Source organism: Melospiza melodia, chromosome 6 (genome assembly GCF_035770615.1).
Source record: "Melospiza melodia melodia isolate bMelMel2 chromosome 6, bMelMel2.pri, whole genome shotgun sequence".
Taxonomy (NCBI): domain Eukaryota; kingdom Metazoa; phylum Chordata; class Aves; order Passeriformes; family Passerellidae; genus Melospiza; species Melospiza melodia.
In genome coordinates, this window is record NC_086199.1 from 74,071,780 (window position 1) to 74,094,689 (window position 22,910).

General features: G+C 39.0%; 1 protein-coding gene across 6 annotated transcripts in view; it reads right to left on the reverse strand.

Moving 5' to 3' along the window:
• SIPA1L1 (signal induced proliferation associated 1 like 1) overlaps positions 1-22,910 on the reverse strand; it is a 202,091-nt gene that overhangs the window by 66,620 nt on the left and 112,561 nt on the right. For all 6 annotated transcript variants that reach the window (XM_063159192.1, XM_063159195.1, XM_063159191.1 and 3 more), the window contains one exon: positions 2,414-4,234. In XM_063159192.1, the coding sequence (XP_063015262.1) occupies positions 2,414-3,911 (1,498 nt within the window). In that variant the 5' untranslated portion in view covers positions 3,912-4,234. The remainder of the gene's footprint in view (positions 1-2,413; positions 4,235-22,910) is intronic.

Here is a 22,910-nt window from a genome sequence, read left to right on the forward strand (position 1 = left end):
ATTCATGTAAGAATACTTCCAAGACTATAAAATTATACAAAGCCTACTGACTTGATGAGCTGATCCTACTGAAACTTGTCTTTTGGCACTATCTGTTCCATTCATAACATCATAAAAATCCAACCTCTTCTTCCAGCAAAAAAATTTCTGCATCATTACTTGCTTCATGTTACATAAAAAATTCAGTTACAACTGGCTTCCTAGATTTTTTTCCCCATGATGCTGCTTCAAATTTTATCACTATCCCACTTCATCAGCTTAGTCCAAAGTTTGTTCAGGGAATGATGATACTCTGGGTGGTCAACAAAATATGTTCTGTACTTGTAGAAAACTGGGGTTTGGGATATCTAATGAGGCTTCTATTTTAAAATAAAAATCTCTGGAAGAAACAACATCCCTGGTTTGGACTCTGCTGGACTGAACACAAAAGTGAATTTAAAACCCGTTTTATTGCTTAAGGGAAAAAAAAAAACAAACCACAGCTTCTTCTCCCCATCCAATCCTACTCCATAACACACATTTTTATATCTGGCTGCCCCTCACCAGTACCCTTAGGACTAGATTATGTAGATTTTATCAATTCTTCCTAATTACATCTAAAAAATAATGGAAATGTAATGGTGACTGGAACTGTAGTAGCATGATGGTGTGGTTTCCCTAAAGGAGAAGGCAAACCAATAAACTGGTTTTGCCTAAGGGCTGAAATTTCACTCACACCTCCTTCCTCCTCTGCTGTTCACTTCCATCCCTTACCTGGCCATATGGCTTTGGCACTTCTCTGACTGCAAGGAAATAATAATATCCCTCACCAGAATTGGAGAGAAACAGTCAAGCGGTAAACTCCAAATTTATTGTGATGGCAAGAATTCTGCTTGCTTGTTCAGTAAACTCAACTGGTTTATCAAGTTCTCTGCAAACAAGAGAACCAGGACAAGGAAGGGGGAGGAATAATGTCTACCCCTCTTAGGGCCGAAATGCTGTAAATCAGGTCAGCTGTAACATGAAACTTTAGTTGCTGATTGCAAAACTCACTAGACTGATAAGGAATCAAATTGTTCCAGGGGGAGACAGAGAGGAAGACAATCCCAAAGGTCACAAATCTCAGGCTCTCCCCTCTAAACATACCTTAACCTGTATCACACATCTAGCTTACTTTTCCCAGGAAGTCATTATTTTTCCTAACTCCTATGTCTCCAAAGGATATGGATCAGCACTCAAAAAACATGGAGCAAAGGCTACCTCTCAGCCCTAGAAAGAATGCACAAAGAGGAGACTACAGAAAGAGTAACAAGAGCCACCTAAACAATGGGCAATGCAGGGAGGAAGAGGTGAGAGATGGACATATTTTGAAGGCAAGAGAAAAATGGGAAATGAGATTATTAGCAATAACATGCAGTTAAGAAGCATAAGCTTTTTCTTTTTAAGACCATCAATTTAATTCTAACCAGGCATCCCTGTTACTTTTATATGTGAGAAACAAGCTCTTTTGAACTGCATTCACTGAAAAGAAGAAACCAATCCTGATCATTGAAAGGTAAGGAGCAAGCACTCTCCAGGTCAGTCACCAGAACAGCTCCATCAATCAGAAGTACAACACAGTTCTGCAGACTGAACTCTTTTAAAGGACTTTGGTCTGCAATCTTTTTGATCATTTGCAGAATCAGGAGAGGGAGATGTGTACCTCCAGTGCCAGTATTATTTTGACTGGAGGCACAGAGAGGGGAAGTATCTGGGTAATGTTTGGGGCATGCTCTTTTCTATAGGTCAAAAGGCCTTGATCTGTTGCTTTGGGCTTTTTTTGCCCCTCCCATATACATCCAATGGAAATTATGATACTCGGTTTCAGGGCTGAACCATGTGATAAGAGAACTGCACTCTGGTTTTTCAGATATATTGCTGGCATTGAAACACAGGTATTTGTGTGTGTACATAAAGTTATATCTGTACATGTCTTCATTTCTGTATTTCATTTTGAAAAATTTTGAAACTGATTAAGTTAATTAGTATGTCCAAAGATTATTGTAAATGCTACCCATCTAAGATGCACATTCCATTAAATCCTCAGTAAATCAACTCCTCGCACAGTGGGAAGAAAGTTCTCGTATTTTAGGATTTTCTTGTTTCAATCTTTCAAGTGCCAACCACTGCCCACTCCTATGGATACCCAAAGCTGTGTTTCAAGACATTCATATTTTGTAGCCATTGTTACCATAGCTATCAGCAAATAAAATCCCCAACATTCTTATACTCTAACACTCTGAAAGACTACTAGATATAGCACATACCATCAGTAAAATACACCATTGAAGAAATCCCTAATTCTTGCAAATACTATTAAGTATCAACTGGATTTTGCATGTTCAGAAAACAAAAAGTCATTCTTAAAGCTCAAGAAGAAATACAATTTACCTACCTTTCTGGTAGAAGAATTTTCGATAATAATATGCACCAAGGTCCACATGTTCAACAATGTATCTTTTCACTCTGTCTAGATGTAAAATCAGATTCTCCTTGGGAACTTCCAGAACTGCAACTCCAGCATTTGTGCAATGAGAACTCAGAGTCGACTCAAATGAGGCACTTTCACACCCACTGAAGGAACCTGAATTAGATTTGGAAAGGCTGATCTTCCTTTCCCCTTCCCCACCAATCTCATTACGAAAATAAGGACAACTCATCACTAGTTCATTGCTTTTATCGTCCCCCTGGTCCATATTAAGACTTCCTTTTGAATTCAGGTCTTCAGTGCTGCCCATTGGAGAATTGAAGCTTGCAGAATGGGACAAGGGTGCAGAGACAAGTGATGCTACAGCAGCAGCAGATGCACCTGTCGTTGTGTTCCTTCTTTTAATAACATTATGCCTATTGATTGCTGCTTCATTTAAATCAAATAAAATACTCTGTACATCATAATGAGCAAAACACTTCGGACAAGTCCAAGGCTTAATGCTGTCTTCTGACCTGTTGTCTTCAAGATCTGAAGACTTCCCAAGTTCCCCTTCACCTTTGGCATTACGCAGCTTACGAAAAATAGATGAATCTCCTGTCTCTGATTTTGAGCGCCTCTTGAGTGGCTTCTCCCTTTCCTTAAACAGTCTCAGGTTTTCCCTTTGAGTAATAGGCCCGTCTATCACATCTAGAGAGAATCCTGAACCCTTGCTTCCGCTGGCAATCAGAAGCTCACCGAGTTTAGTTGAGCCTGGGCTTCTCTGATCAGACTTTTCATCTTTATAGCCCTTCAATAAGTCAAAAAAACTTTCCCCTGAAGTTCCCTGCTTGTCTATGGAAGATGTGCTGCCATACTCTCTGTGCAGAGATGGTCCAGATTTAAATGTGGGTGAAATACATTCATCAAAACTATCCACATCAAGCTCACTTATGGTGATGTCGCTGTTGCTGCGCTGTCGTATTCTGCGAAGAGCTTTCCTTGGGGAACTGGGATAGCCATCGGGTGTAAGAAACCTGGAGTCTAGATTCTCAGATTGTCTGGTCTTGTTTTTAAGTGTGCTCTGGATACTCTTTAACATGACAGAATCACTAGCATTCAGATTAACAGAACTTCCCTGACTCCCAGGACTGCTTTTAGAAGACATGCTGTCAAGGCAACTTGACGTTTCAATATCTTGACTAGGTCTGGTTGTCTCCTTGATGTTCTCCTTCCTCGGGGGCCAATCAGCAATCCTTGCCCTGACCCCCATTTTAGGGACTCCAGGGGTAGAGGTAACGTGATGGGAGCTCTCATTGCGAGGAGGTCCAACTGGTGCCATGACTGCAGATCCTAAGCTGCCATTCTGAGACCTAAAGCGCCTCATGTAGAAGTCATCCGAGTGGACTTTGGAGGTGCCATCTGTTCCGACTGACACCCCCGTGGCAACAGCCCTTTCGGTCTGGGACCGCTTCAAGCTGGTCATGGTCTTTCAGTATGTTCAACCTTAGTAAGTTCCAAAAAAGCCCACAGTCATTTCTGCTTTTTAAATGCACAGTTCGCTTCTGGAGAATAGTCTCCAAAATATACAATGGTTGCATGAGATCTTGATCATGGACATTTAAGGACACAGTTAAATGCTGAATGTGCTGAAAATTCAGATATTCAGTAGGTTTTGATAAGCAATAATTTCCTTTAACTTCTGCATTTTAAGAAGCAGCCATGCTCCAATACATTCAAATAGTTTTAACATCACTCAAGCTCCAAAATATCAGAGGCGTAATTGAATGGCTTATGATTATTTTAAGCCTAGAACAGAAAAAAAAGAGAGAAAAAATAATTAATTCCTTAATACAGAACTTTTTTGGTAACTGATACTATCAAGGTAATTATTACACATAATTAATATTTTTAACAAACATGTTTTTGAATCACATTGATCATCATCACAAAAATGCAACACTGTTGCATGGTGTTGACGAGTTTTCTAGGTATTTTTGGGTTGCCTTCTGGAAAAATAATGCTGGGTTCTGATTCCAACAAATACAAATTTTTCCTTCTGAATTGATTAGTGGTACTTTTTAGCTGGGTTAGTGAACAGTGTTACAAAGCACTAGTAGGGAGCTTCTCAGCTAAGGACACATACAGCATACATTTCCCAGAGAAATTATATAAGAGCCAGGTCAGGACTCCAATTTTTATAATCACTTCAAAGAATTTACCATTTACAAGTCATACATCTTTGGTTGCCATTAGGTATTAACACTACCTATTAATGTAAATATCTGATATGTTAACTTTAAAAAAAAAAGGGGAAGTTAATTAGAATAAAGTGTATAAAATTGTTAGAGAGGATGGTTGTCAACAACATTTATTTTGTGCTTTGCACAGCCTCATCTGCACATTAGCTGCATAGTCCAGAAAGCACGTACTATCTCTGACCAGAGTTTACAACATATAAAAAGGTTAAAGCTAAATAGAAATACATACTTTTAAGTAACTTGAAAAAAGTTTCATTTATTTCCCTGGCTAATAAAATTTTGTCTACCACAGCTTCTGTATTATTCCAGCTTCACAAAGTCACAGAAATTAAATGCTTTCCCATGCCTCATCAGTACAGAAGTGATTACAAAGCTTTTAGTACACTGCCCTTTGAGGAGCTAAAAAAACATAATCCACAAATACATCCTTGCTGGTAGAAGACAAAAGCATGGGATTGTCAAGATAAAATCTTGCGTTGCTGTGTACATCCTTTAACACAAAGAAGTTAATAATTTTTCATGGCTGAACCAATCACACAAAATGTCTCCTTTAAATATTTGCCAAATGCGTGCAGAGATGCTGCTGAACCAGCACAGCATTGACAATACAGTATTGTCTAAAATCAAGGCTTTCTGATGCTTCCAGGAAAACCAGCACTTTCTGCAGTTTCAGAACTACAGTACTTTGCACCACACTAATTAAATACCAAGCGAGGGCACTTACTGCCTCCAAAGGCAGCATGTTAAAATTTCACTTGCCATATAAAGCACTTCTTTAAAATAGCTGCTCTTAATATAAAGCTCAACACATAAGGAATACTTAAAATGCAAGCTGACTGCATCACACGTAACAAGAACAGTGCGAGTCACCCAGGGTACAGAGTGACTCTATTTGCACAGGCATTTACATAAATGCAGCTCTTCTCCTTGTAATGCTGCTACAGTCTTACAATCATGGAATGGTTTGAGCTAGATGGAATCTTAAAGATCATCCAGTTCCAACACCCCTGCCACAGGCAGGGATGCCACCCATTAGATCAGGTCTTGAACATCTCCAGGGATGGGCCATCCACAAATCCTCTGGGCAGCCTGTTCCAGTGCCTCATCACCCTCACAGGAAAGAACTTTTTACCATTTAATTTAAATATTAAATTTTTGAGTCTAAAACTGTTCTCCCTTGTGCTATCACTATTTCCTCAGGTAAAAAGTCTCCATCTTTTTCAAAGCTCTCTTTAAGTACTGGAAGGCTGCAATACGGTCTCCTCACAGCCTCCTCTTCTCCAGACTGAACAATCCCAACTCTCTCAATTTGTCTTCTAAGAAGAGTTTCTCAAGCCCTCTTATCTTCACGGCCTTTCTGTGGACCTGGACTAAACAGTTGCATGTTTCTTGTTGTGAAGAATCCAGAACAGGATGCACTGCTCCAGGTGGGGTCTAACAAGGACAGAACACAGGGGAGACTTTAACACCCCTGGCCTTGCTGCGTTTGATGCAGTCCAGGATACAGTTGGATTTCTGCACTTGCAGCATTGTTGACTTCTTACAGCTTTTGTTCACCAGCACCCCTATGTCCTTCTCCACAGGGCTGCTCTCAAAAAGTTCCTCTCCCAGTCTGTACTCCTGTCTGGGACTGCCCTGATCCAGGTGCACCACCTTGCATTGGACCTGTTGAACCTCATTCGGTTCTCACAGACCCGCTCCTTCAGCTTGTCAGTGCCTTCAGAGATGGCATCCCTTCCTTCTGTTGTGTCAGCTGCAGCACTCAGCTCTGTGCTGTCAACGATACTGCTGAAATAACAGGGTTTTTTCTAATTAGAATAACTTTAGAAAGGCAGTCTACCCATGCTGCTGTTTGAAAACTACTGAATTCAGTATTCAGCTGTAACTTCTTACAATTTTCAAACACTCTCCAGCCTAAGAACTAATCAGGCTGGTGAAACAAGTTTGTGCACCATCAGACCAAGGAAGGGAAAACGCAAACACTGTATGCCATGACACAACTTAATCTTCTGCCCATACTTTTCAAAGTATGCCTATCAAAGTGCCTACTTTACAAGGTGCCTATCAAAGAGTGTTTAAGCACTATTAACCTCTATGAAATGGCAACACTTCACAGCACTTCCTAAAGATCTATACAGATCTTGCTTTTACAGGCAGGACAGAAGGAAAATAGAATGAAAACTGATAAGGATTTAGGGCAGGAGAATGCCAGGCTAAAAGGGATCGTAAAGGAAGAGTCAAGCTGAGGGTTGAACATAAAACATGCAGGAGTTTAAACATAAAACATCCACTACCACAAGCTGCTCTTCAACAGTCTGCAGTGAAAGCCAAGATTTGTCCCTCTCTGTTCCCCTTCCACCAACATTAACTCTGAAAGCAAAGTATACACCTCCTCCCCCCACAAATGCTCTTCTACTGAAACACATCACCTAGCAGTACAGGTTTGTCAATAACTTCAGGGCATAAGTTCACAGCAACTCTAAAAACTCCCAAGCTTGGTGTTGACCATATAAGCATCCAAATACCACCAGTTCTCCCTACCTCCCCAAATTATATGTTTTCCCTTAAAAATTTTCAGGACAACAATCCTAAGTAAGGATATGGATATACAAACGTATCTCCAATCACATGAAAAAATATAACTAAGTGGTCTATGTGACTTACTCTTGACCTGTTGTATACATGGTTTTGTCATTAGTTACATGACCACACAGTGCATTTTCCAAAGGAAATTCTCTGTTCCTGACTCAGCTTTATGTATGTCTCACTCTGGTGACCAGTTTTTTCATGTTCTGCAGGTTTTTGGAGCTGTCCTCCTTCATCTGCTGTAGCAGTTGGAATACAGGCCATAAATGATTACAGTAATAGTTAATATCATACTCTGAAGTAACTAACTCCATCATTGACTGTGTCTATATTAATTAAATCACTATTAAGTCAAATTTTTTTTGAGAGTGCAACCATCTGTCCATGTTTATTTCTATAGACCTTCCCAGGTATCTAACTCGAGACCTAACAGCCTGGTGTAAAAGGTTTGATTAGTTTCAATCAAAATAAAGTGAAAACATTCCATTTGATAGCATCAAAAATTCCTAAAGCACAGGTCCTGGGAACACTGGTTATCAGCTTTAATGAAAATAAACAACAAGAGCAGTCTGTACTTTAACCTTTTCTAGCATTCATTATTTGCAAAACACAATGGCATCAGACACAGAGCAAATCTCACTGGATTTAAAAGACCAGTAACAGGTGTTATTTTGAACAGGAAAACCTGCCAGAACTTAAATATTAAGCAGCAAAAATGCTAACACAGAATATGCAATACATTAAAATTAGTTACAATTACAAGATCAGCAGTATGGTACCTACTTCTTCTAATGCCAAGAGCAGCATTTGTGAAGAGTAACAAATCCTACTTTGTTACCATTTCAATACAGAAAAAAATACATCTTAAGATAGAGCTATGAATATCTATGCAAACAAAATACAGCAAGGACAAACTAGCATAACCATGAAAATGTACTTTTCCAATTCATCTCAACTTACTGAGGAGGCCAACAAAATAATCAGATGAACAGCTATATATAAAAAATGAAAACCAAACGCAAAGACTACTGAAAGGGTACATGAAAACTTAGTACTGAGTATATCAACTAAAAACCTGAATAGAGAGTTAAGAGAATAATCATAAAACTAATTATCTGCTTATCAGATTCCATACAATCATTAGTAAAGCAATCCAAGTATCTGTTCAAAATAGGTCTCAGATACTAAGAACAATTTTTTTGTTTTTTACCAGTACCAGATGACTAAGCATCTAATCTCAACTCAAAATGAGCACAAATCTATTTCATACTTTTGCTTATACCTTTTATACCTTATACCTTTTAAAATCAATTTGCTGTCTCCTCCAAAGCCAAAGTTTTAGGTGCAGGAAAAATCCACTCTTAGAAAAGTTAAAATGACCCTCTAGCTGAACTGCAAGATGGTTTTTCAGACTCCATCATTCTTAAAAGGCAGGGAAGTCAAGGATCTTGATTTCTTATTTGTCATGCCTGAAGTTACACACCCAGAAAAATGAAGACCTACCAGTCAAGATTTCATCAAAGCAGCAAATACAAGTAGTTGATCAAGAAGAACTGTCTCACTCAAACCAGTTCAGGATAGTAAAAAAAACCTCAACTACTGCACAGTAATCAGTTTCTATCTTGGATCTAGTTAGACAAAGAAGACAATTCAACAACTACTGGTTAAGATGAATGGAGGACAGGAGCTCATGCCTGACACATCAATTCAGATACCTTCTATTACAACTTTTCCTAGCTTTAGTTATGTGGAATCATGCTCTTTTTCCCTGCAAAGTAGTGACTTTGCCCACAACTGAGTCTTACTTGACAAGATTCAGCAATTACTCTTATCTGCTGAGAACATGATAAGACTCCAGATTCTGGAATCATGGGCGCTAATGATCCTAAATAGTCTGATGTTGACAGAGACAGATTTGGGGGCACCAAATTATTCATGACTCAATGTTCCAAAGGAAAGACTTCATACTTCACCATCAGTCCTTATTTTAAAAGTGGCATTTTAAAACGAAAAATTTGAAAGTGAGTGAATCAGTTTCAACTTATAGGAAAGTCTTGCTTTTGGCAAGCCTCCATAGCATGGACCTGCTCCACTCCAAACAGTAAAACATAGTAGAGGGTGGTATGGAAAATGCCACATATTGCCAGGGATACTTTAAAATCACCAAAGCTGAAGGATGAGGAGATCAGAATAACATTGTACAGCAAGCAGTTGTAAAAAACTTAATGATATCTTCTCTGTTCCATGGGAGAATTCACACAGACAATTCAGGAAATGCAGTGCAACAACGCACACATTACTGGCAGCAATCCTTGCTAACTTTTACTGGGAAAAACAGTATAAGCTTCTGAAAACTAGAAGCTCCTCTAAAGCCAGAAAAATAAATGAGAAGGAGGAAAAATATTTTATATAAGAAAGCTTATCTATTTATCACAAATTCTTACCTGAATTGCAACAGATCAAACCCCAGGAGGGAATATTAATTTATCAGCCAATTAAGTTATTACATGTACAAAATAATGTCTAATTGCATAAAATTAATTAATCAGAGGAGAAAAATTCAATTTAGCCTTTTGAAATACTTTATCTGGTTACCTATTATTAACTTTATCCTTTTCTTCCCAGGATTGCTTCCATCATTGTAATTGCAGGAAAGCTAAAAGGTTCATCTTTCTGAGGAAGATTTTACAAACTGAAAATCTATTTGAAGAATAGTGTTTGGTATTTTACTAACTTACTGGTTTCCTTTTTTTCAAACTTAGCAGAGTTGCTGGCTTTGTGTTACCTGAGTTTGTGCTGTCAGCTCTGCACAGACAGACAGGTTCCCTCACCCTCCCTTTCTTTTCCCTCCACCAATTTATGAGTCTACAAAATTTGTCAGTGATTGACATGTCAGCAAGTCTCTGTTTCTGCCTTTTTCTCTGAATGTTTCCTTGCACCCTAACCATCAGAAAAAAAACCTTTGCTCTGAGGACACCAGGTGCCATCTGTTGCTGTACACAAAATGATCACCTGCACTGATCTGCTAGGATTTAGCACTGCTTTATTCTTAGCTCCATTCTGCGCTGAACTAGGTGATGCAAATACACATGAACCTAGGCAAGGTTACATTGATTTTAGGGTGTAACAGTAATTGCTGTGAGTCACTACCAGCAGCTTCTGCACTCTGCAGTACATGCCTCTCCCCAGACAAAGCCAAGCGCGCTCTGCTTTCACGGTGGAACATGCGGGGGATGCGCAGTCACTGGGAACGGGTGCTGGGCTGAGCACATCACTGTGGCACTCAGCTGAATTTGCTCCCCCAGCTTTCCAGCCCTGGTAACCATGGTGGTAAAGCATCAGCTGGCTCAGAGCACAGAGAACCAGCTGGCCTCCCTGTGCACAAGACCATGAACTCACACTCAATAATCATAATCTCCTGCAGTCAGTGGTAAATGCTTGTGACATAACAGGATGGTAAATGAAGCATAATAAAAGCTATCAAACTGAGATAGATATAGCAACACAGGGGACAGTAATCTCCCACCTGTGCACTTCGGCACATTTTGCTCTGTTATGATTTCCTCTCATTATTCACCAAGCAAACACAACAATATCTCAAAGCCAGAACTGCATCCTCTGTTCTCACATCCATTTCATATGCATTAATCAAGACATGGATATCACAATTCTCAAGTGTACAAGCTACTGTTGCTGAAACAAATACTTGAAAACTCCTTTTAACTGAGACAGAAAGTAAGACTGAGAAAAGGACTGCACATAGTCATTCCTACTTCAACACTCATGGTCCATTTGGTACCAGTGTCAGTCATCTAGTTAATTAAGTATAGAATCCCCTTCCTGGAAGGTAATTTATAGGATCTAAAAGACAGATTACAAGTCTTACTATATCCTATACTGTATTCTATTCCTGGAACAAAATTGTTAATAACAACTTACTTTTGGAAGTAAGTTAAGTTTGCTTCTCTAGGAAACGAGTCTACATCAGTGGCAATATGAGAGCAAATTATTCCAGCTCACAGATACCATCTCTAAAGAGAGCAACTTTTGACCAACTACAAAACAGTTTGATTTTTAACCCTCCCTTTTCTTATTTTAGAGATGCTTCTTCTCTGTTTCTCAGCTTGTAGCTGTTGCTATATTGCATCCCTGGGTAATGGTTCCAGAAACAGTCCACCCTTCCTGATGTGTGAACTCTTATAAAAAGTTGAATAACTGACAAGTGTCCAAGTTTATCAATGACTAATATCTATGACAATCTGACCTATGAAGAGTCCCAAACCAAAATAACAATAACAAAGAGAAAACAGACTAAGAAACAACCTCCCCCAAAATGGGCTGATACTTCCTGGCCTAGATACAGTTCAGTGGAAGAGCTACAAATTCCAGTCCGTGCCACGGATGCCCTTTCCTGACGTTTGAACCCTTGCTCATACTTGCATAGCACAAAGGCCCATACAAGCCCTTTCTCCTCCAGCGTGGCCACCATTTGTTTCCAGCACATCTTTGGTACCAGTAGAAAGACAGAATTTAGCCCGTGGTCTCTGAGCTGCTTCCACTGGCTCCATCCATGCTGGCCATACTTGGCAAACGAGCACACAGACCTCACCACGTCTCATAACATGCCACAAACATCAGAGTTGAGTGAGACCTCAGTTTGGAAGAAGAGCAAAGAGGGTAGTTAACCTACTACCTCTCCAAACTTCCAGTTTGGAGTGCAACTCAAAACTAATTTAATTTTTCTTGTAACGGGTGTTGGACTGCATCACTAATTTGTTAAAAAGATCATTTTAAAAAGATAAGCCCATAATTTTGCTACCATTTGAGATCTTTTTCTCAAGACCATTAATACTCCTTTATTCTATCACTGCAGTTGCTTCTCCCTAAACTATTGATTTGGTAAAAGGATTGCAAGGAGCTGGTCTGGTGCCTTATGAAAGTCATCCAGCTCTCAAACATCCACAGAGCACTATTTCTCCATAGGTTGGCTGATAATTAAGTCATGTGTTTAAGGGAGAAACAAAAGCAGCTTTTCAAGAGCAAAAGTTAAAATTTACCTAAAATGAACAGGCTTTGTTTCCACAACCCTCATATTAACCAACTAGAGAACCTTTCACATTCATACACATTCCTGAAGATGCTCTTGCAACTATTGCTCCTGCTTTAAAGGTATTGCTTCAGTGCTGGACAGAATTACGAGCAGAGGGTGTCACCAGACACCCACACCAGAGGTGCTCATCACTTGCTGCACTCTTTGCTGATGTCCCAGGCCCCTTCAGCAGCCGGTCACACACAGTCTCCTGCCACTCTAAGCCCCGCTGCTGGTGCTGTTGCCAATCCCCCTGCACAATCCTTCCTTCTCAACCCTGGGACCCTCTGCCATGCAGCTTTTTTTGGCCCCAGTCTCCAATGGGATAGAACAAACTCCATCAGTTTAGAATTTCAGGCCTCAATTTGCTCCTTCAATGAGAGCCATTCAAAAGACAGTTGAGCATCTCATCAAACAAAATATCATTTCTTCAAGCTTCCCAATAACTCATAGGTGTTAAATTAATTTGCTTCCTTATCAGCTCATGTGAAAATACCAAGTAGATCATTACTCGAATCTGTTACACTTCCTGTATATTAAAAAAAAAGTTAATATATCTTCCCCTAAAATATATCATTTCCTTTTGTGTGTATATACCATGTATATTTTTGTGTATATACATCTACATATATTTACACATAAGATGTTAATGTTATATTTCTAATGCTCCTCTAGAAGTACTTAAATATAACTTTAGCAAACATGGTAATTAACCCTCATGTCATTCTAAGACTTCACACTAGTAAATGTGCTTAATGAACTGCATTCACTATTGCTATATGAAGAAAACAAAATTAAAGCTAAACCTAACAAACACTGACTGTATGTTTCCAAAGGAAGTTTTGATTCTAATAACCTGGAATATGCCCTGCAGCATGAATCTTTTAGGTATTCAGATTATTCAAACTTTAGACAAAGACAACACAAAATAATTACACTGAAAATTACAGTTCAAACTATAAAGTCACACAGAGCTACAGAGAGCAACAGAGATTCTTTTTACAGTTCACGTGTTTGAACAGATAAGAGAGCACGTAATTCTCAAACAATCCTTGCAAGAAGAACAGCAGTTTCCATTTCAAGTGAGTGTCACATCCAGTCAAGTGTGCAGCACCAAGAAAGGAAGTCAATTAGAAACCTTAGAGAAAGACAGTAATTTGTAGCAAAAACTTGAACATTTTTTTTTAAATCCTATGATTGTGAACATCTATAATATTCAAATTGAAATGCACTCAGTGAAACCCTCCACAGCCTCTCACTACAAATCCTTTTGGGAAAAACTAAAAACTCAGTAAATTCTTTTTATCAATATACCAATTTATCTTTTTCAAATTGCAAGTTTTGTATTACTATACTGCTAGGCTCTTGAAAGCATATTGGTGTATCAGTGTAAAGAAAATGATCTGAGAGTGCAGATAAACATAAAGTAAAAATAAACTTCCCTAATAAAAATAGGTTAAAACAAAAGGTTTAAAGAAAAAAGTTAACTGTTTATTTAGATATTGATCTTAGAAGACAAAACATTAGTAAGCAACAGATTTTATAAGAAAGCAAGAATAATTTTCAGCAACTCCTCATGTTAATATGTTTTCCATTCTTTTCATTTTGGTCTTAGACCATCAGCTTCATACTTTGCCCGCAATCACTTCACTCACAAACATGCAATCCCATTTACAAGCCAAACTCTGGTGTCCTTTCAGTGGAACACTAAAATAGGGTTCAAAATCAGTTATGTATCAATTTCCAAAAGGATTCTAAAATGACTGCCACTAGCAACCACCTAGATCACAGTTAGTGTGATATTGATGGATTACTGCATGCTGCATTTCTCCCATATGCTCCATCCCAAAGTGGGAATACTGGGTGCAACCTTCTTTTTGCAACCACATTTTGTGTTTTCTGAAGCCTACTTTATCCATACAAGCAAACAAAAATGACAACCAGATGAAATATCATTTTTCTTCAGACAATTAAACTGTTCACATGGAAGGCATGGCAACAGACTCAGTAAGTCACATATTTTTAGAGCAGGGCTTATGGCAGCTCCTCCCATTGCTCCAATGCAACAGATCCTCCCAAATTAAAAAGGCTGTGGTCTTTGTCAAAGGAAGATGCTTATTTAGTAGTCTGGTTTCATTCAGAGTTAAAGATGGGGTCATCCCACAGACCAAAAAAGAAAACCATCCTAAATTACTATTTGACACACATGCTGTGGAAATCTAACCTTATGAGGAACCATAATTCCACGAGAATAAAAAAAAAAGGCTTTTGAGCTTCTCTAACTCTTACATAACATAAGAAGGTGTGACATCAGAGACCCCTGGGGATAATTCACTTTCCTGTTTTTGATAAAACACATATAAAAAGCTTTTTGTGCTTGACAACCACATTTATTTTCTAAATATATGCATTACATATGTATCTTCCAAAATGCCATATTCATGAATATAGAGGAAAAAAGAGTTCAACCTCCACGTAGGATTGTATAGAGCTTTTTTGGTTAATCTTCCTTTAAAATGTCATTTAAAATGGAGACTAAAAGAAGCACAGTTTTAAGTAAGACTTCACCAGTTTTGGGGGCACGAAAATACATCAGAAAAGTATGGATGGAACCATACAACTGACAGGAATTTAAGAGCACTAAGTGCTCTCTCACCAGGTGACAAAGATGAGCGTGTTACATCCATTACCAATATCACCTCAAAAACTGCAAAGGATGTCTGAAGCTTTCAATGCGAAATGCAAAAGAATGACAGATTAACCTGCAAACAGCTCCAAAAGCCTAGCAGGGAACAGAGTACAACAACAGAAACCTTGTACTCTGCTAAATGAACAGATATTACAATGGCATTCCCCTTTTCTGTATGGGAATGTACACAAAAACATGAGGCAAAAGCCAGACTGGTAGTACATAAACTATTATTCTACATGTAAAATACTTCAAGTACTAATAATGATGAATAAAACAATGTAGAAAGGGAAAAAAACCCTGTGCAAAAACATGTAGTTACTCAGCAGAAATCTGCATCCTGCATGATTGCAACATTTATGGTTTAGAAAACAATAAAGGTAGATATAAATATTTCAGTTGATTCATTTCTTGTGAGCGCTGTGCTACGAGTGGGTGTTCAGGCCGGATTTCACAGGACTTAGAAGAACTCTTCATCTGCAGAAAACCAAGAAAGGTTACCTGGAAAATCTCTCAGCAGTGGCCAACAGGTAGATGAGAGCCTTTGATAAGATGATGTGGGTGTGTTATGTTCTACAGTCCTGCCATAGACTATATGGTCAAAGCAACTGAGAGCATCCAAGTAAACAGCACTTCTGTTTTAAAGATAGCAACACCAGCCACTCACTGGAGAGCACAGAGTCATCTCCAGTAACTGCAACAGGAAAATAATACATACCTGACCACCTGCATCAACTCTTCAGGAGTGATTGTGAAAGTGTGTGCACAACTCATTGTGTGAAGCAATCTACACCAAACTGCAACACCAGGGAGAAGCAAATAAGCAATTCAAGTCATGAATCCAGACAGTCAAGCTGGCAAATCAGGATACAAACTGAGAAGAGCAAGCAAGGTGGCAGCAACATCTAAAAACACACTTTGCAATTTAAATAGGAATCAGTCTATTACAAGCACACATATGCCAGCAGTACTGGCACTTCATCCATATATTGTTAAACCTAAGAATAAAGTTTAGGTAAATGGTTGGATACTACCAGTTACCTCAAAGCATAAGTAAACTTGTGTGTGCTTGACTTGCCCACCTGTCCATGCAGGTCTTCTATCAACTGCCTTTCTAGCCTAAAACCTAAATTACTCCTTACAAGATTTATTCACTTTTCTGTATGTTGAGCTAGAACAACTCACAGTCACCACAAAAATAAGCCTCCAGCCAAACATTCCAAATACAGTCCAGCATGTCCATTTGAGATTTTTTTCATTATAATCTAAGGAAGTATGATGAAAAAAATCTTTTTGCCTTATGTGATTTTTTTTCTCCAGTCATGGTCAGTAAAAGGAAATATCTACATCTGTTCCTAGTTCACATGCATGAAAAACATTTTATAAAATGAAAACAGATTTGAAATAACTTAAATTCCAACACTAAACCTTCAAAAGTAAATTACCTACAGAAAGTACATGTGTGGGTGTATTCCTGTTTCACTGCATCAACAGCCTTAATCAGACTTGCATACTATTTCTGATTATGGTTCATTATATAAAATCACGTTGATAACACTTCAGCAAGAACATTGCTTAACCCTTTCTGGAAAAAGGAAATACCATTCTTGCACCAGTTTTCACCCTTGCTGTCTGTGTTTGGGGATGACTTTCTCCAGCCACCCCTGGCCTTGTGGAAGCCAAGACAGCCGACTGTAAACCACAGGAATCCCCTGTTGCAGTGCACTCTAAATTTCCTTCCCCAGCTGTGCCTGTACCTCTCTCCCTTCCCCCTTGCCCCCATGCTGAGTGAGTCCTGTCAATCAGGCTGAACATTCCAGCAAGGCGTCGGTGTGGTTGGTCAAGTTCAAAGGATGCCCCTATGCCCAGGGGTCATTGGCCTGTCTGGGTGTCATCTTCCCCTGAGACCCTGCCCCTCTCACCTGGTTGGTGCTCACCTGTACCTCCCCTCCCCCTGTCCCTGAGCTTAAAAAGGTGATCAGACCATGCGGGGGGATTCTGTTGGAGCAGTTGCTCACGTTCATTCCTCTGTAACCATGGAATAAACCTCTGGATTTAAACCCTCCAGCAGAATCCTCTCCTTTTTCTCTTCACCATCACCTGAAGCCATTCCTCCTGAGGTAACGGGGTTCCTACCAAGCCTGGACTTGTTCAGTGCCCAGCTGCAACCACCAGCAAGCCAAGGTATCTCTGGGGTGATACACCACAGCTGCTGCCTTTGGCCCGGCAGCGAGGGTCAGACTGGCCCAGGCACAATCTAACTGGGAATATTGGGATTCCAAGTCCAATATCCCCAACAGTGAAGAGGCTGCGGCTCCTCCCTGTGCCGAGTCTGGTGACTCCTGCAGACCACTCCACAGCTCCACTTGCCCCTGCAACCCCCAGGTCCTTGGTGATCCTCCCCAAAAAGCAGACTCTGAAGGCTAATGCACCTCCCTGCTCATGTGAAGTCACAATTATTACAGTTGCATCAACTGGAGCCACATATCTCCTGCTCAAAAACTGAAGGCCCTGCTCGGAGTTCTGAGGAGTAGTTAGGAATACAAACACTACTCTGAAGCCCAATATGCCTTTCCTGATTTGCAGGGCTGCCTTTTCCTAGGCACTACAGTTTCTCTTTTTGGTTTTGTGTCTGTTCCTCTATTACTCCAAAATGAGGATTTTATCAATATACTGTATTTTCTGTTAGCCAGATCAATATCTGAAAACTACTTAAAAATATCAGCAATTGTGAAGCATACATTATAACTTCCCAGTAGGATTTCTGACCAGAAAAGGATCATAACTGTGCTCCACAATCTGCTTGTAAATTTCAAAATAAACTGGGTCTTGATTTCATCCTGTAAAGACTAGATGTTTTTGAACATTGAGAAACTTTACTCAGTGATACTATCACTATGAAAAGCAATTCATCTTTCTATATGCAACATGGAATTTTTTTCTAGGAAAAACTTTCAGAAGAACGGTTGTTTTTTATGAGAATTTCAGTAGCTGATTCAGCGAACAGTCTGATTCATCAATGCAAAACTTTATACTCTCACTAAAGAAATCCTCTTCAGTAATTACATGAGTTTAAGTCTCTAGGATTTTACAGGAAAGGCAAATATAATTAAGCTGTTTTATGTGCACAAACGTGTTTGGAGGAGGGTTGTGGGGAAAAGAAAAAGAAAAAAATTTTGAACAAAATGACGCCATCAGCTCAATTTGCATTGCAACCCTCAGGAAATGAACTCTATTCTTCAAGCCTACCATGAGCACAGCAATGGGATTAGAGCAGAGAGATCTATTTGGAGCTGGTTGCACACACACACAAAAAACGTTACAACCTAAAACCACTGTATGGCTAAATCCACAGATACTTATTTTTTTCACCACTTTGTTCTTCAAGCCAATCATACAGTCATCATTTACCAAATTCAGTGAGTCAGTTTTTGAAGTAGTGAGACACGGCTCAAAATAAGATCACAGTTTTAAAACCGCCTGATAAGCATGGAATCTGAAGATCACAGAAGTGCTCCAAAATACTAACTTTTATAAGAAACTATTTGGTTTCCTTCCAAGTAAAGTACTTAGATTAGTTTCCGCTCCCCTATACTTTAATACACTTGCCAGAACTTCCACTGAAGATGAGCATTCATTCTAGTTGAAAATCTCTCTAAAATGAAACATAAAACTTCTGACAGCCTTGAGTGGTTCAGTTCAGAAGAGGGAGTAAAAGTTTTAAAGTTTTAGGTGAATCTTTTATTTCATATTAGGAAAAAAAAAATTACAAGTACTGGAATAAATTCTACCATGAAACAAAATAGATGTCTAAAGCTTTACTCTGCTTTTGCAGTTTGGGGGGGGGCACAGGACTTGCATGCTAGAAAGTCGTGGTGTAACCACTGAAATATTACAAACAGTTCTCTTACCACAAAAAGAGAGAATTTCTATAAAACAACTAACAAAAATGCATGATTAGTTATCAATCATAACCATGACTTATGGATGCCAAAACCTATCTTAAAAAAAGTGGTCAGGCAAGTCCATATACAAAAAATGTCATCAGGGGTTTCAAGTGCAAATAGTTCAACAGGAAGTTGGGGAAGTTCCTCAGTCAGATTTCTAGAAACTAGGAAAATATAGCTGAGATATGCAACTATTTACCCCTACCTTTCTCTTCCATACAGATGCCTGATTCAGAACTGCTCTTGGCTATGTTCTTACATAAGATGAGATCATCAAGTTTTATTAGTAAAAGAAATTAGCTTCAGGGAATAATGTTTTTGTATTGCCAACTCAGATGAAAAGCAACTTTTTCCTGGAACTTTTCAGGAGCCTTGAAGACTGGAAACTTGCACTGGTCCAAAGTTCCAGTTAAAAACTTGGTAACTACTTCTGTGTTGCAAATCTGTCTCCCAAAATCCACATGCTACTCTACTGAAACGGCTTTTTAAAAGCATCATTAGGTCAGAACAGCCCATAAACTAAAACAAACAAAGAACAGGCAAAGAACATAACAGAAAATGTTTGGGGAGTGTTAGTATAGCCTAATGCAGCTTCTGGAAACTAAATTACTTTCAGAAGCAGGTTGACTTCAAAATACTCATTTAAGACCAATGGCTTAGACATCAGCTATTCACAAGGCTGTCTGTCAAATTACAAAAAATAAGCATTTTCTTGTTTTGCCAATTTGCAAGTATATGCAATCAGAGCAGAAGGACTACCATTTAACGGGTTATTTTAAAAACTAGCTTGAGGACTTCTCCTATGACAACAATTGCTCTATCAAAAAACTCTTTCCTTGAAAAGCCCTGTCCTTACTCTACTGAACCTAAAACATGAGCATTTGAGTCAAGTCTTCTCTGAATTGCCCCCCAAAGGAGACTTTGGGTCTGTCCTTACTGATTATAGATCAAGTCTACAACGCCACACTCTAAACTACCACTAATTAGCTGGAGTGGCACTCTCCACCCACAGCTCACAGACAGAAAACCTTTTGACAAAGCCATGGGAGATAATAGGATGATGTAAACAAAAACCAGAAGAGTGGAAAGGCACAAGATTATTTTAGCAGTCAGATGATCTGCATAATAAGAAAATAAATATTGAAGGAAAAGGACGTGCCTGAAAAGACAAAAAACCTAATACCTTCTTTTCCTTCATGTTATTTATCCATTCATTTATTGCAGCCAATAATGAAACTACTACAAGCCTGCTTTCTAAAACAGAAGAGAAAGCTTTGAATTCAAGGTGAAAAGTTATATACCATCATTATATACCATCAACAGTACCTACCTTAAATTTAAAAATCCGCATACACTAGGAGATGTTACAGAGCTGTGCACTGCTAGTATGCAACAGTACTGTATAACTGATCATGAAGGACAAAAAAAAAACTTGTGATTCTGACATATTCTAAATTAACTTTGCAGAGAGGGCACCGGGAACAGACCAGTATCGCCATTTTCCAAACCATGTTGCTTGAGAATCAGTATCTTAACTTCCCACTCACACAAAGTCATTGCATCAACTCCCACTAACTCTATCTTACTTAACTTCAAGAAGAAAAGTCATCAGTTCAAAGTATGCCAAGAGAAAATATTTTAGTTGTGAGTATATGTGGAATGAGAGCAAAATAGGAAAGTGAGAGAAAGGAGCAGAATGTAAGGCTTCATGCAAAGAAACTGGGATGATGCTGCATTAGTGCTAATACATATGAAAATTAAATCAATGGACCTCCTTCCACTGCTCCTGCAAATCATCTCTTAGAGATTAAAGCATCTAGGAATCATGGAATAACATCCTTTCAAATACATGTAATAATCTCAGTTACATGATGCTGAAATTCTTGAGTTCCTTACACTTCACAGACTGAATATGATTATTGCTGCTGTGAGAATACAGTTTTAGCAATGCTGATTACATCTGAAATTTTTGTGAAAACCATTCACCTTCCCATACAGATGAAGAAAAAAAATTTTGACAAACAGAAGAGAGTTTTAATTCTTTAGTTCTTACTTATCACTGTGGTTTCATCTAAATTACATGCCCAAAGTAAAGTAATACAGTCCTAAATTACTAAAGCATTTGAAGAAAGGAATAAATTATAAAACAAATGTTTATTTTAAAACACAGTGTCCTGGTTTTGGCTGGGTTAATTTTCTTCATAGTGGCTGGTATGGGGATGTGTTTTGGATTTGTGCTGAACACAGGGTTGATGATGTAGAGATATTTTTGTTATTGCTGAGCAGGGCTTACAGAGCCAAGACCTTGTTTGGTTTTGGTCCAGCCACACTGGTGAGGAAGTTGGGGGTGCATGGGAGGTTGGGAGGGGACACAGCCAGGGGCAGGTGACCCCAGCTGACCAAAGGGACATTCCAAACCATGTGACATCATGCTCAGTATGTAAAATCGGGGGAAGGAGGAAGAAGGGGGTGCATTTGGAGTGATGGTGTTTGTCTTCCCAGGTCTCTGCTCCGTGTAATGGGGCTCTGTTCTCCTGGAGATGGCTGAACACCTGCCTGCCCAAGGGAAGCACTCAGTTAATCCCCTGTTATGCTCTGCTTGTGTGAACAGCTTCTGCTTTCTTCCCTATTAAACTGTCTTTATCTCAGTCCAGAGGTTTTCCAGCTTTTACCCCTACAATTCTCTCCCCAGTCCTGATGATGGGGGAGTGAGCTAGTGTCTGCATGGGCCTTGGCTGCTGGCTGGGGTTAAACCACAACAGTTTCATTTATTTCCATTGTATGAACACTATTTTTATTTTTATACACTTCCAGCTGCAGTACATTAACCCACAGCACTAGTGGCATACCAGCAGAACCCAACTCACATCAAGAGTAACACATTCCTCCCTGCCTGACATCGCCTCAAACAGGAGGTCAGAGCTCCCTTCAGGTGAGTCCACAGAAGGAAACAAAAGCATCGAGAACACAGACCTAAAATTGAACTTCACAAAGACAGAAGGCAATGCTCAGTGCAGAGATTAAGTAAAAGTTGGAGAAACAGAAACTATGATGAGAACTACTTGTGAAGGTAGTCCAAGTACACCCAGGAACATTAGCTTCCATTTTTAAAAACCACAATGAAAAGTTCATAAATAAAAAACTAGTTAAAATACTGCTAAAAAAATGTTCAGCTGAGTTATGTAGCAGACAACAGCTACTATACTTAAAACACTGCAAAAACACGCCTTTATCATCACTGATAATACAGGAATTTCTATACAGATAGGCCAAAAATATTAAACCTGCATTTCTGGAAAACGACTCAGCAGGTAACAAATTACTGTACTGTTTTTGACTCTCAGGTAATATGTAGTGCTGTAGCAATCTGGTGAGCAGTCTGAACAGATGCTGACTGATAATGAGAAGATATGGCAGCAGAAAAGTGCTGTGTTTCTAGGGTATTGATCCTTACAAATATGGCTTTAACTCAACAACCTAACTAACTGCCAGCAGAGAGGCTGTATTAGCACATAATTCCTGTGCCTAATGATCAATGGTTAATCAGCAGAGGAGAAAATGAGCAGAGAGAACCCACTGGTGCATACAGAGAATTACCTGATACCTTGAAATAGTTGTGCAAAATTAAACATGTTGGTAATGGGAAGATAACAACCCTTCACTAAGAAACAGCACTTTCATACATGAACTGGCAACATAAGTAATTTATTATCCAAATCACTATTCAAAGCAGAACATAAGTAAGCAGACTGAACTGCACTACTGTATTTTGCAGTTACAGTAATTCCTCATATTGTGAATACTTAAAAATTACTCTTCTGCATTCTTAGTTGTTTTGGAAAATTTTTAAGTCTTTTGCAAATATTTCCACGGTGTCAGATAAAAGGTTGCTAACTGTCAAGCTGAGGGACTC